Below are 12,681 nucleotides of genomic sequence, written 5' to 3'. Positions count from 1 at the left end.
GTCTTCTCTTTGCTTTCCCTAGAAGGAAGTACTGATGGCTTTGAGATCTAAAACAGATGCTAAACCCAACTGTCTAACTTTTTTCTTTAATGCTTTAAATACTTTTTTTTTATTTTTTTGCAGATTTGCAATTATTCATTAAGTTATGTCTTTTGATATTAAGAACTACGTACAGTATGGGATAAGAGAGTGCATTTCCAAAATTGATTTATACATGATTGTTGATTTGTAGTACAACATTAAACTTAGATAAAATATAATAATGTTGTGTTACCCAAACGTCTGACAGCGTTCCAGAAATGTAGCCAGGAAAATGAATGATTTGGAGACTATTTAACTTGTTTTGCTGAGAAAGGAGGATTTCCCTACAGACAATCATCTTGCTTGGAAAAGTGGAATAAGCCTCTCTGATATGTGCACACAAGCAGAAAAAAGCAGACTAAGAAGACGGTGCAGTGTTAAGCTCACAGAAATGAAAACCTGATTGTCATCTTAATATGAAGCACAGGTCTTGATATCATGTGGTAAAATATTTACACCATGTAATACAGTAACAGCTGCAGCATATGTGGTGATTCTAATACCTTCTGCTTTTGGTACAGAAAATAGTTAAACAGCTCAATGCACATGCAAAATTTGTTATGATTTTTAGGTAGCTGAGGCTGATGATCAAGCCAAATTAAGCTTAGACAGAGCACAAGAGCAACAATAATATTTCTACATTAAAAAATGCAACTTTTAGTTAAAGACACTTCAAGGTTAAACCTATACATTTTATCAATGCTTTTCTTTACTCTTAACTTCATTTGTCAGGTTTGATCAACACTTAATGATTCTTGGATGTAATCAATAATTCTTATAATTTATTTCCACATAAAAGAGATATGGTATTCCACATTTCTCATGCTATCATCCACACAAAACATTCTGCAGCCACTGCATTTGAAGTAGATCAATTCTTTTAAATACTGTTTGACACTTTTCCTATTAATTTCAACAGTGTCTGTAATTAAACTCCTATCCCATATCAAATTTTTAGTGAGAGAGAGGGATGGGAATATAGCCTCCTCTAAAGTATCATTTCCCTCCCATGTATTAGCTGAGTATGAAGCCTGGGAGAATTACCAATCCTGTGAGATTCAATTATAGCCTCACCACAGCAGCATTTGAGAGGACATGAGAAGGAGCTCAGACTGGGAAAGTATCCAACTAGCTTCATCTATCACTAAGCTGCAGACATAAACTTAATGTAGAATGTCAATCCATTCGATGACACCTCCCTCTATGCTTACTTTCTCACTCCCAGATTCTCTCTCTTTACACTCTCTCTCCAAATAATGAATAAACATGAGTGGCAGTCAAGTGTGATGTAGGCCAGTCAGTGGTGGGGTCAATCAATCACAATTCCACAGCTCATTAATATTTATTCGTGGCCTGGAGTCACCTCCTCGGCACCTGGACCTACGCCGGACACAGAGGAGACGAGCCTCCCCAGGTTAATATTCATGAAACTGCTCGGGGAAACAAGACACATATGCAATGCTCAGGTAGTGGAAGTACCACCTGAGTGATATCATGCATGTATGTCAGTGCTGACGTGTATGTGTGTGTGTGTGTGTGTGTGTGTGTGTGTGTGTGCGTGTGTGTGTCTGTGTGCGTGTGTGTGTGCGTGTGTGTGTGTGTGTGTGTGTGTGTGTGTGCGCACTACAGTGGCAAAAGGACAAAGGGTAGCTGAAGCATTCGAATCATGCTCAGAACTCACAGATCAATACCACATTGTCCTTGGAAACAAACATTGGGCCTTCTCATTTGTGAACCTGCTCAAGCACATCATTAATCCAGGTGCTCTTTTTTTTCTTTCCATCGTCTCTCCACACACACACACACATACACACACACACACACATACACACACAAACTACCTTCTCCCTTCACCTACATGTGTCAACAGAAACTGTCACTCACAGCAGCACTTTGTGCCTGTACTAGAACTGTGGGATTTGGTGGAAGAAAAAGCTTATGAGAATGAACATCTGCATAACAATGTCAGCGTCTCGTTTGTCTGCTCACAATGCCATCTATTCATACATAGCCTTAGAGAAGATTTGTGAATTATTAAAGGGCTCTTCTCAGGGACACTTGAAAAAGTTTCCAACTTGGGACTAAATTACTGCTCACCTTATTAACTTCCACTCTGCACATTTGAAGTTAGATGTAAATGGTTGAGAGATGGAGGAGAAAATTCACATTTCCAAAATGGAACAGACAGATAGTAGTGGTTGTACTTAAATTGGTAAAACACTGACTGTGTAATATAACTCCACTTAAAAATATTTATCTGACTGCTGTGCATAATAAACAGGAAAGCACATGCTTGTTTGGTATATTCCTCCTGTGTCTTGCAACAGTCCTGTTTAACCCCAATCAGACAAAATAAACAAAACGTCAAAAGGAATATTAAATATATACGAGAGAAATAATAAATTTAAAAAAAAAGAGTGAAGCAGAGGTGAGAGGTTAGGATGACAGGGTTATTTATCTAGCATACCTGGTCAAGGATAGTGCTGGATATTGTGCTCTGGCACCTCAAATCCTTTTCTAATGAAGCAAGCCATGAGAGGCTTTAGCTTGTAAAGCTTGACCAAACCCACAATATTTGCTCATATGTCACTGATAGTTGTGCAGCCCTACTTGTGTGTATTCACACAGAGGGAGGACGAAAGGATATTCCATCTCAGCACGGATGTCATCTAGGCGGTGGGAGAGTTCGATAGAGTCCTCCTCCTTGTTTTCATTGAACACTTTCAGCTGGATGTCTAGCTCCTCTGTTTCTTTTAGCTCCTAGAATGAGTGAGACATACAGGAGATATCAGGTTTTATGAGAGGTCAGTCAGTGATGTAGATTATGATGAACAGCACCTGCAAGGAAAATGTATATTGTAGATTTTAACAATTTACAACTTTCCACTTTATAATGTTGAATTTCCTCAGATTTTAAGACTTGTCCGACAATCAGTAGCACCAGAATTATACCTTTCCCCTTCCAGCTGTACATAGAACTGGAAACTGAGATTCCCTGAAACCTCTCACTATGTATGCACACCTGTTTCAACCACAAGGGGCTAAGGGGTTGCTCTGTACCCCTTCTGTATGAATCACCAGCAGTGGAGTTTACAGACAGAGACAGGGCCAAATGCAACCCAATTTCTGCAGGTATCAATCACCCTGCACTGGTTTTGGGTGCACCATCTGTCTTAAGCAACACTAGTTCAGTGGGAGGTGCACAATGCCAAAGTGAGGAGACAAGGAGAAGAGGAGGAGGGCCAAACAAATGCGTCAAGGACTATAAGAACAAAACAAATTATGCTTGTTTTCAGTGAAGTTCAGTTTTCTTTGCCAAAACCTATGCTGACTCCTGAGCATAACTCATAATTAAATAAAAAGAGTGTCAACTTGAATGTCAGCATTAAAAATGGTGAACGTGCCATTCATAATTGTCTGTACACCAAGACTCTTTCATTTCAGGGGACAGAATTGAAGATAATTAAAGTAATGACAGTAATAATCAACAGGAGCAGCTGGCATGACTTATTAACAACTGGCTCTGTGACACATTCACCCCACTCACTACAAATAGGAGCTTGAGTGATGAGTTGGAGCTCGTTTGCCTAGGCCTCATGTGAAGTTGTGCAAGCTTGTTGATAATGATGCCAGGACTCCCTGTGTGATGAGGTGCCAGCACTGCATCATACTTGACACAATCTACTAACACTACCAACACTATTTATGCTTTTACCTCTTTTAGTAGTAGTAATAAGATTAACAATAAGAGAACTAGTTAGAATTTATACCAAATGTGTTAAGTGACAAGTCCAACTCACTAATTCAGTTCTCAAATCTTGTGGCCTATTTTTAACCTAAACAAAATTACATAAAATATTCATATCATATCTATTTTGAATGATTGTATTGTTGCATGACTGAAGATGGTGTTTGAACAAGATCAACTATGGTCTAACAAATTTAGATTCATCTGAATTTCATCAAGGCTGGACACTTGCACACATTCAACCTGTAATGTGTTATACTGCAGGACAATGAATTTGCTAGGTGGAGAAAAAGACTGCAGTAGGAAACACTACTGGTTAAAAAAAAAAAAAAAGTAAAAGGTACATAGTTGAAACAGAAGGTCGACTGAACTTCCTGAAATTAATTGCTGGAGAAGTTCTTAGATTTTTGGGCCACATCATCTTTCTCAAAGCCAGGAAGTGAAGTACAACTTCAGTTTTGCACTTTATGTGAATAAATGCTAACTTTGTGCCCTGCGACAGCTTGATAACTCACAGGCAGGATCTTTTTGAGGCCACATCTTAGAAATTCATTACGCAGATGTATCCGAAAGTCCAGGTCATCAGGAGAGGTGACCAAGGCATTGATCAGCTGCATGCAAGCAACCTGTGGAGACAGAGAGACAAGTAGAGAAAAATGATATGCAAATCAATTACAAATTGTATCACGAATATCACGTAATTCAGCTGTTAATGTTGTCAGTTTGGTTTCTGTGAAAAACTACAGAAGGCATTGCAAGGAAGAGAAAGAAAAGTCAAGGGAAAGGAAGAGATCAGAAGATGGCAGAAGTTGTCTAGCAGTACAAGTCTGGTATGTCTATTGATTAGATGTGCATTATTAATGGATTTATTCATAAGGAAAGCCTCAAAATATGTGTGTTCTGGGCTAAGGAGAGGGTTAAGAGGAAATTGTTGATGAATTATAATGAGCAGTAAGGTGTTTCAGGGGAACAAGCAATGGATGAGACAATTTTCCTTGGACAGACAATCGATAACAGGCTGAGGGATTCCCATGGATGATGTGAAACATTGCCTTCTGAAACCTTGACCCTGTACTGTTGGCTTGCATGTGTTATTAATATGATCTGCAGTATTTCTGTGTGGTTTCTTGGGTTGGGAATTTTATTCTCACAAATTGATTAATAGCAAAACCACACACTTAGTAGATACACCTACTGTACATCCCATGGAATATATGGAAAGAAATACTTTTTAGCCCATTCCATTGTAACTTTCCAATGTACCCTGAATGTTTTATCATACTTAACTTATTAAACTCAAATTTAGGTGGCATTTTAATAGAATGACAATAAAATAAGCCATATGTGCTGTTTTTGTTTTACTGTTAAGTTGTAGCAACAGTACAACAAACATGATTATCAGCCACGTGTGGGGAAAAAAAATCAATGTTGTGCTATACTAATATAAGACATTGTATATTCTTTGGAAAAGCACAAGCAACTTGGAGTCAAATTTGCCACTAGGGCCAAGCACCTAAAACATGACAGACTTCTCCGTGTTCTAAAAAGGTCTGCGGGCACCTAAGCAAGATCTGTGCACTGGAACTTGACATGTTACAGTATACACCAGAGGCCAGATACATAAAAGAAACACCACCAAATCTTCACAGAATGTATGAGTGAAGAAGGCCATAGAACTCATGAAAAATTCTCTTTTCTTCTGAATACAGATTCATACTTACATCAAGCACCTCAACCATACCTCAGTCATATGTTGTGGAGTGTGGAGCAGCTGGATGGGGGCATTATCGTTGTTACATTTACAGAGCTGCAAGGGTGCCAGGGGGGGTCTAAACATCGTAATTAAAAGTGGTACTGCTGGGGAGATTTTAAAGTTGAAATGCAGAGTTTCCCTCGTGCTCAGCAGATGAGCATAGCCTGAACTACGGCAAGACACAATTTAATCACATTAGCAAAGTCTAGTTCTACAGCCTATCACAGGTTTTGGATAAAAAGTCTATTAATTTCCTTGAACCCCCTGCATCAGCAAAGCATTTTAATTTACTTCACAATTAGAAGAGCTTCATTTCATTAACGGCAAAATTTAAAGGAAAAACAACAGCTCCCCAATAAAAGAATATCTACTTTCTCTTCCACCACCCGCCTCATCAGTTTCCTTCATGACTTTTCCTTCATGACTTCCAATCCCTGCAGTTAAAAAAGTAATTCCTTAAGTAATTCCGTGCTTTTGGTTTCACAAAAACATGTTTTAAGTGGTGTTTTTATTGCTGTACTATAGTTTTCCTGCTGCTGAAGTATACCAGTGAAAATGAAGAGAGGTATGGTGCTTCAGTTGCCCTTTCACACAGAGTCCTTTGAGACCTAACTTGACAGCAATGGAAAAAAGGGGATGCATTTGTAAAATGTGAGGAAAAAATAAGCAAAGCACTGAAAAGAAGAGAAAACATGAGAAAGAATGAAGGAAGGCAAAAATAGATTAGAGAAACCCAACATTTATTCTTTTTTGTTATCATTTTTCACAAAAATGGGTAGTTTAGCAGAGGTGCTCAGTGAAGCAGGTGTTTTTGATTAAAGCAGTGGCGATGGAGCTCTGGGTGCATTTCAATAGCCCCACGATCACACCCCATCATCTGCTAGAGGTGCTGTGGGGTTGACAAGTGGACTTGAAAAACATGTATGGAGACAGCTGAGGCAAAATGGGCCCCAGACAGCCACAGCTGTCCATTTCACCCTTACCTGGCATGAAGTGTGATCTTCATGACAAAACAAAATTTGTGGAAATGACACTGCATTCTTTCTGTCCACTAAAACTACCATGAATTAGTGTGTCTGAATATTCACAACATCTTGGAAAATATTCCAAAGAACATAGCGAATTCAGATCAGTATTGTAGAATAACAGTGGTTACTGCACTGGTCAGTGAATTGGCTACTAAACAAGGAGGGTAAGTTGTACCCTTCAAAAGAAATAATCTAATAAAAGGGCAGTGATGAATGCATGATGAATACTAAACAGTGAAGTTAAATGCTTTGTGGTGTGCAATTCCTAACCTGAAGCTGCTGGGCTTCATGGTTCTCCAGTCCTTCCACAATTGGAGCAAATCTCTCTTTATTGTTTCTCTCTGCAGCAATTGTCATGGCAGCTAGAATCTTATCCAGGCTGGAAGAAAAGAGAAAACAGGGAGCAAGCAAACAAAAAAGTCAACAAACACTTTTATCACCTCACTGACAGGACATTTACTCACAATTTTCAGCTCAAACACCATGTATCTTATCTTCCCTTGTGTGTCGGTGTGGACATTTACTCAGCCAGTCTTTGGTCACCCTGACAAATGCTACTGCTTTCCATCTATTTGTATACAATCTGGTGTATTATTGCTTCAGTATCCAATTTTACTTCATCGTGCTTGTTACTAGGGTGATACTAGACAAAAACACAGCAGATGCGGCAATTGTGGTAGAGTGTATTTGGCTGGGTGAGAAAGGGTGCAAATTATTGTAGGGACTGTCAGACTAATGTACAAATATGCCTTTTGAGAAGGTAAGCAAATTAGAGTAGTTGCAAGGGCTCAAGGCTGTTCAGCTAAATAGAGCACTGGGCAATTTCACCCTCTGAATTGTGAATGAAAGAGAAAGTTTGTGCTACACATGCATCCACACACACAGGACTGCAATAAAAGTAAATTGATGTCTTATGAGCACTTACATAAACAGTGATTTACAATATGCATGCATAATAACTGGCAACAGGTGGTCTCTGTTAGTGCAGGACCACATTTGTTATTTTGCCATCATTATTTGAAAAACTAAACAGCTTAGAACTGCCTAACTCCCCTGTGCTCAACCATCTGACTCTCATGGGTACAAAAGAGCTCTGACATGTAAGTTCATTGTGTTAATACAGTAAATAGGTTAAGGCAGTTGGCACCAGGCCAGGTTTGTGTGTGTGTACATGTGGAAGCTCACAAGCCACACAAACTTGTTTTCATCATTTTTATTAGCTTATACACAAAAAAAAAAAAAAAACACTTTCAGGATGACAAAAATACTAGCATTTCCTTTGTGAGTGCAGGAGATCATGTGTCTGACCAATAGGACTGTATGTGCGTAGTAAGCCTGACACAGAGATAAATGGAACAGCCATGCTCTGTGATAGGGGTTAGAAAGTCACAGACAAGCAAGGGGAGCTGCATACTGAGTAGCTTTAAAGCCAGTTCAGACGACGCTTCAAAATAGGGAAGATAGACCTGCTTAACTTGTCGTGTTCCCTTTTGATGCTGTCAGCTGAAGTGGGTGTTGAACATGAGCCAGTGTCACAACATTGGTTGGCAGAGAAGTTTCTAAGCAAAAAAGTTATGCCTCAGTTCCTTTTGCTGTCATTTCTACAGGATACATATATTTTAAGACAGGGATATGATCATGGCAAAGATCTCCATGTTTACTTCAACCTTCTCTTAAAGCAGTTTCAGAGCGGGCAGGGGGGTGGAGCAAGAGAATTTTATACTACAGTATCTATATACACAGTGTGTGGATTTGCATGCAAGTCAAGTCTGACTACTATAGATATAGATATATTTAGTAGGAGTGCTTACAGAATAGTCATGATTAATAAATAAGTAAATTTATGTACACCAATTCAAAAGAAGGTATTAATCTGCTGTGAAGCCAAAAAATCCCATTCCTTTATATACTGTAACTTAAAAACAATTTTGGAAATCATGCACCATCACAGCAAGGGTCAGAGCTACAAAGCATAAAGGCCTATTTGGATGGTCAGAGATGTGAGACACACTGCTGAACTCAGCTTCTCCAACAGAATTTGTGGTTTTGTTTATTTCCACCACTGCATACAGACTGACTTTGAAGTGCCATTGTTATTCTAGTCTGGCCCTGTGGGAAACAATAAAAAACACTCCCCTAAATCCAATTTATAAGCTGTCAGCCAGGTTGTGTATCTGTGGCAAAATACACTGAGTAGTTCAACACATTAAACAGACTAAACTGCATCATCTGACCATGTCCCCCAACAGGTTTCTATACTGTCTGAGGTCATCTGTGAATGCAGCATATGCTCAGAGTGAGTAAAAATGAGTGCATGTGCTGGAGTCTTTCGAGCCACACAGTGAGGTAACACCAAAGCAATAATGATTTTCCAGTGTTTACAAGAAAAAGCTGTCTGTCTCCCTCTTGTTGTTTCAGAAACTTTACAGAGCAGAGATGGATCATTTCACTTTCATCAACCACGATCTTGAAATGGTGGTGTGCTGTTTTGATATCTATTTACTGTAAAGGACAGGGAAATATGTCCCTCATTCAACTCTGAACACTGAAAACTTACAACTTTGAATCTAGCTAGGCAAAACTACTTAAAGGGCTAGCCTACCCATTTCACTTACCTAGAGGTACTTACTTTACGAATACATTGTGTTTTATTTTTGTTTCAGATGAGAAGGTTCACAGCAGGTTCTGCAGACTGTATGGCTTACACAGACTGCTCTAAAACAACACTACTTTTCTTTTGCAATTTTTTGAGCACCACAAATGAAATTTTATTCACATCCATTTATTAAAGGTGGGAGAGAAAGTCTCACTGGTGAATTTCTCAAAAACCTCAAAACTATTAATAGAATCAAGGCTTCCACTTTAGCAAGCTGGCCTTTTGACTGTGAAGAAATCCTGTTTAAGACTTTCAGATCAACTTTTAGATCATTTATATGTTGAGTGAGTGGGTTGGTATTGTCTATTTACAAAAGTCTTTTAATGATGTTGATAAATACAGGGGCAAGTTGTGCAGTTGTCCCATTATTTCAAGCTTGTCAGTGTATCAGGGAAAGTGAATTCAACTTACATGTTTTCCTCTCCAATAATACAGAAGGCAGAAAGGATTTTGACAATCTCTGTCATCATGCTGGTCTGTTTTGGGTCAATTGCTCGTGCTAGTAGCAATAGACTCCGTTCATCTCCCAAGATCCTTTGCAGTCCATACTGTGAGAAATGGAAGGGACGAGGTATGAAAGAGGAAAACGTCCATTGAGTATAAATTAATGAGACCATTTGCATTCTTGGAGAACTTTCACTTCAAGAAAAAATTAATTATACACAGAAGCTCTAATGTACGTAAGTTATAGTTAGCCTTAATTTTCCTTTAAGGAGGGACAACGAGGCCATTGGAGAAAATTGAAAGGATGATGAATTAATTCAATTCAGGACAGGACTATGGGGACAATACTTATAGTCTCCTGTACCTTTTTGTTTCCCCACAACTGAAGGAATGGGCAAAGATGACCGCATGTGGGACTAACTTTAAGAGAAGTGATATCAATGGCTCATCTATCCTTGAAATGTGTGCCACTTTTGAGAAATGAGCAAGACCTTCCCAAAAAAGGATAATTAAAAGATCTGAGACTGTGCATTTAAAATAGTAAAATTAGCTTCACTTTACTGTCCCATAATTCCAAGGATGTCAGAGTCCAGATTTAAATCTGGTTTGGAATCCCAGCAACATGAGGTAACAGTACAAATTTCTAAGATGTTTGTTTTTTTTAAAATTATTGGTACAAAACAATGAACTACCTTTAGTAGTTTCTTTGTAATGTTATAACTGAGTCTCAGTGAACTCAAATGTAAATAAAATTTTAGGGCAATAAATCTTTTTTTTTTTTTTTTGCATCATATTATGTCACTTAGGACTGAATCACCGAATCCAAGAAATTTCATTCCAATGCCAAGTACAGTATGTTGACACTAAATCATATCATTATCAAATTAATTAAATGAGTCTAGTCTCTTGCCTTCGATGTCTCATACAAACCTTGTTGTTCATGAAGGCCTTCAAGCACTGCACAAGTTTATGTTGGTTCCGTTGATCAATATTGTCTTGGCTGAAAAAAATTGAAAAGAATACTGTGATTATATGAACAGAGCTTACTATATAAAAATTACACAGATATGGGACATCATAAGAGATTACTCACTGTTTCTTGTCCAGCAGCTTCTCCAAAGCATCCAGAAGAAGGCCAAGACCCTCATGACCGAAGTTATTAACCCAACTAGAAAGAAGATACAAGCACACAAAAATCAGTTATCCAATATTCTGTCAAAATTATTACTGCCTGGCTGGTTTATTTTAAGCCATGTTGATTCACAGAAGGAAGCAACCACAAGTAATATTGTATTAACCTCTGAGGAAAATCAGTCATTCAGCCTATTATCAAAGGTTTAACAGTCACTTGGATAAATTGACTCTTGTAGTGGTTTTTAATTCCTAACAGGGAGAGCTGCAAATCAAAAACCAGCCCACTCTCCCTGATACTCAATACAGTGTGAATCAGTTTGAATTTAAACTGTACCCATTTATAAGCAAATGAACGCCCATCCATCTTAACTAGTGTTCCCATCACTAAGCAGTTTGTATCCAGCGCCCCCCTCCCCTTCCCCCTCTCCCGAAGTCCCCCTGTGTGTTCCTATGCCAAAAGATTAAGCAATGCAAGAAAGATAACACTGTAATCGATAATGGATCGTGAGAGATAATTGGCTATAAACCACAGTGTATCAGGAGACGGCAAATGATCCAGTGCAGATGAGCCTGTTTGTCTAAGGCAGGAGACGAGAGAGGCAGGAGGAGGGTGGGAGGGACACTGTGGTCACAGCCAGATTATGTCATTAGCATTACTTGTTTTCAGGCCCTTAACTGTCAATAACCCAAAATGCATGGAGTCATTTTGTGACATTAACAGGGCATAAGTTAATGATTTATCTTTGCTGTTGACAATGATGTGAAATAATAATGGTCTGCATATTAAAGTCATTTGTATGACCCACTAAGTTAGAAGAGGCCCTCATTTAGGGATGAGCTGCATTAGCCCCAGGCAACTGGTGAAGTTGAGGTGAGGTATTTCTTTGATCTGTGACAATATTACTATGTGTTACAACCCCCCACCCACCATTCCTCAAATTTCATCAGTAGACAAGCAAAACCAAATTATAAGTTATTAATGTTTACTGTAGAGTATATACTGATCTGTTTTCTAATTAAAACAAATCATTTACAAATTTCTGTTTAAAGAGATTTCCAGTTGAAATGTTTCCTTGCAGCATGTGCTTTGCACATATTTAAGAGAAAAAAAGAGAAGAAAGAACAAATTGGCTGAGTTTACTGCTGAATAATAATGCAGTTAGATTTATTTGTGATACAGAGAGGGTAGGAGTAAATGAGACTAGGACAACAAAGAGGGGAAGAAGGCTGCATGGCTGAGGGAGTGCAATGCAGTAAATCCAGTCTTTGTTTATGCTCCTTTGTAATGACGGTAATGTCAGTCTTCGGGGAGCAGGAAATGGAACCAATATTTGTGAAGAGAAATTCTGTTTATTACACAGCATCACTGCAATATGGGATTCTGGGAATGCTGTATAACCTCAACTAGGTGTGTAAGAGCAGTACTTCGAAAAAAAAAAAAAAGCTTTTTCTTTGCATTCATGTATCATATGGAATCAAGTCAGTTACAGTATCACAGCAAAGATGGTGTAAATGTATTGCATACAAACTTGTACTGGCATCATTGCAGGATTCTCTTTCTTTCAAAACAAAATGTATTTATTCTTTAAATGTCTAACCATTTTAATAAGTGCCTTCTTTATATCAATATATCAAAATATAATCTAACAGTAAAAGGTCTGGAGACACCTTCCTCTAGAGCTTTACAAAATATTTGTTCATTTTTGTACACTTCATTTTTATATTTATTATAATAATCATGACTAAATACTCACACTCTAATTAAAGAATCTCTTTAGATCTGTGTGCTTTCAGAGGGTGTGACAATCTAGCCAATTAAAAAAATAAACACAGATCT

At 38.3% G+C, this 12,681-nt stretch overlaps 1 protein-coding gene across 9 annotated transcripts in view; it reads right to left on the bottom strand.

Annotated features, from left to right (window-relative positions):
* The window catches only part of diaph2 (diaphanous-related formin 2), a 340,283-nt gene that overhangs the window by 230,808 nt on the left and 96,794 nt on the right, over positions 1 to 12,681 (bottom strand). For all 9 annotated transcript variants that reach the window (XM_026329686.1, XM_026329687.1, XM_026329689.1 and 6 more), the window contains 6 exons: positions 10,804 to 10,878; positions 10,641 to 10,710; positions 9,678 to 9,814; positions 6,881 to 6,989; positions 4,345 to 4,455; positions 2,729 to 2,841 (listed from right to left, as the gene is read on the bottom strand). In XM_026329686.1, coding sequence (XP_026185471.1) covers positions 2,729 to 2,841; positions 4,345 to 4,455; positions 6,881 to 6,989; positions 9,678 to 9,814; positions 10,641 to 10,710; positions 10,804 to 10,878 — 615 coding nt within the window. The remainder of the gene's footprint in view (positions 1 to 2,728; positions 2,842 to 4,344; positions 4,456 to 6,880; positions 6,990 to 9,677; positions 9,815 to 10,640; positions 10,711 to 10,803; positions 10,879 to 12,681) is intronic.

The sequence above is a fragment of the Mastacembelus armatus genome, chromosome 10, assembly GCF_900324485.2.
Source record: "Mastacembelus armatus chromosome 10, fMasArm1.2, whole genome shotgun sequence".
Lineage (NCBI taxonomy): Eukaryota > Metazoa > Chordata > Actinopteri > Synbranchiformes > Mastacembelidae > Mastacembelus > Mastacembelus armatus.
The sequence above is the reverse complement of the archived record's forward strand: the minus strand, read 5'-3'. Positions and strand labels throughout refer to the sequence as shown.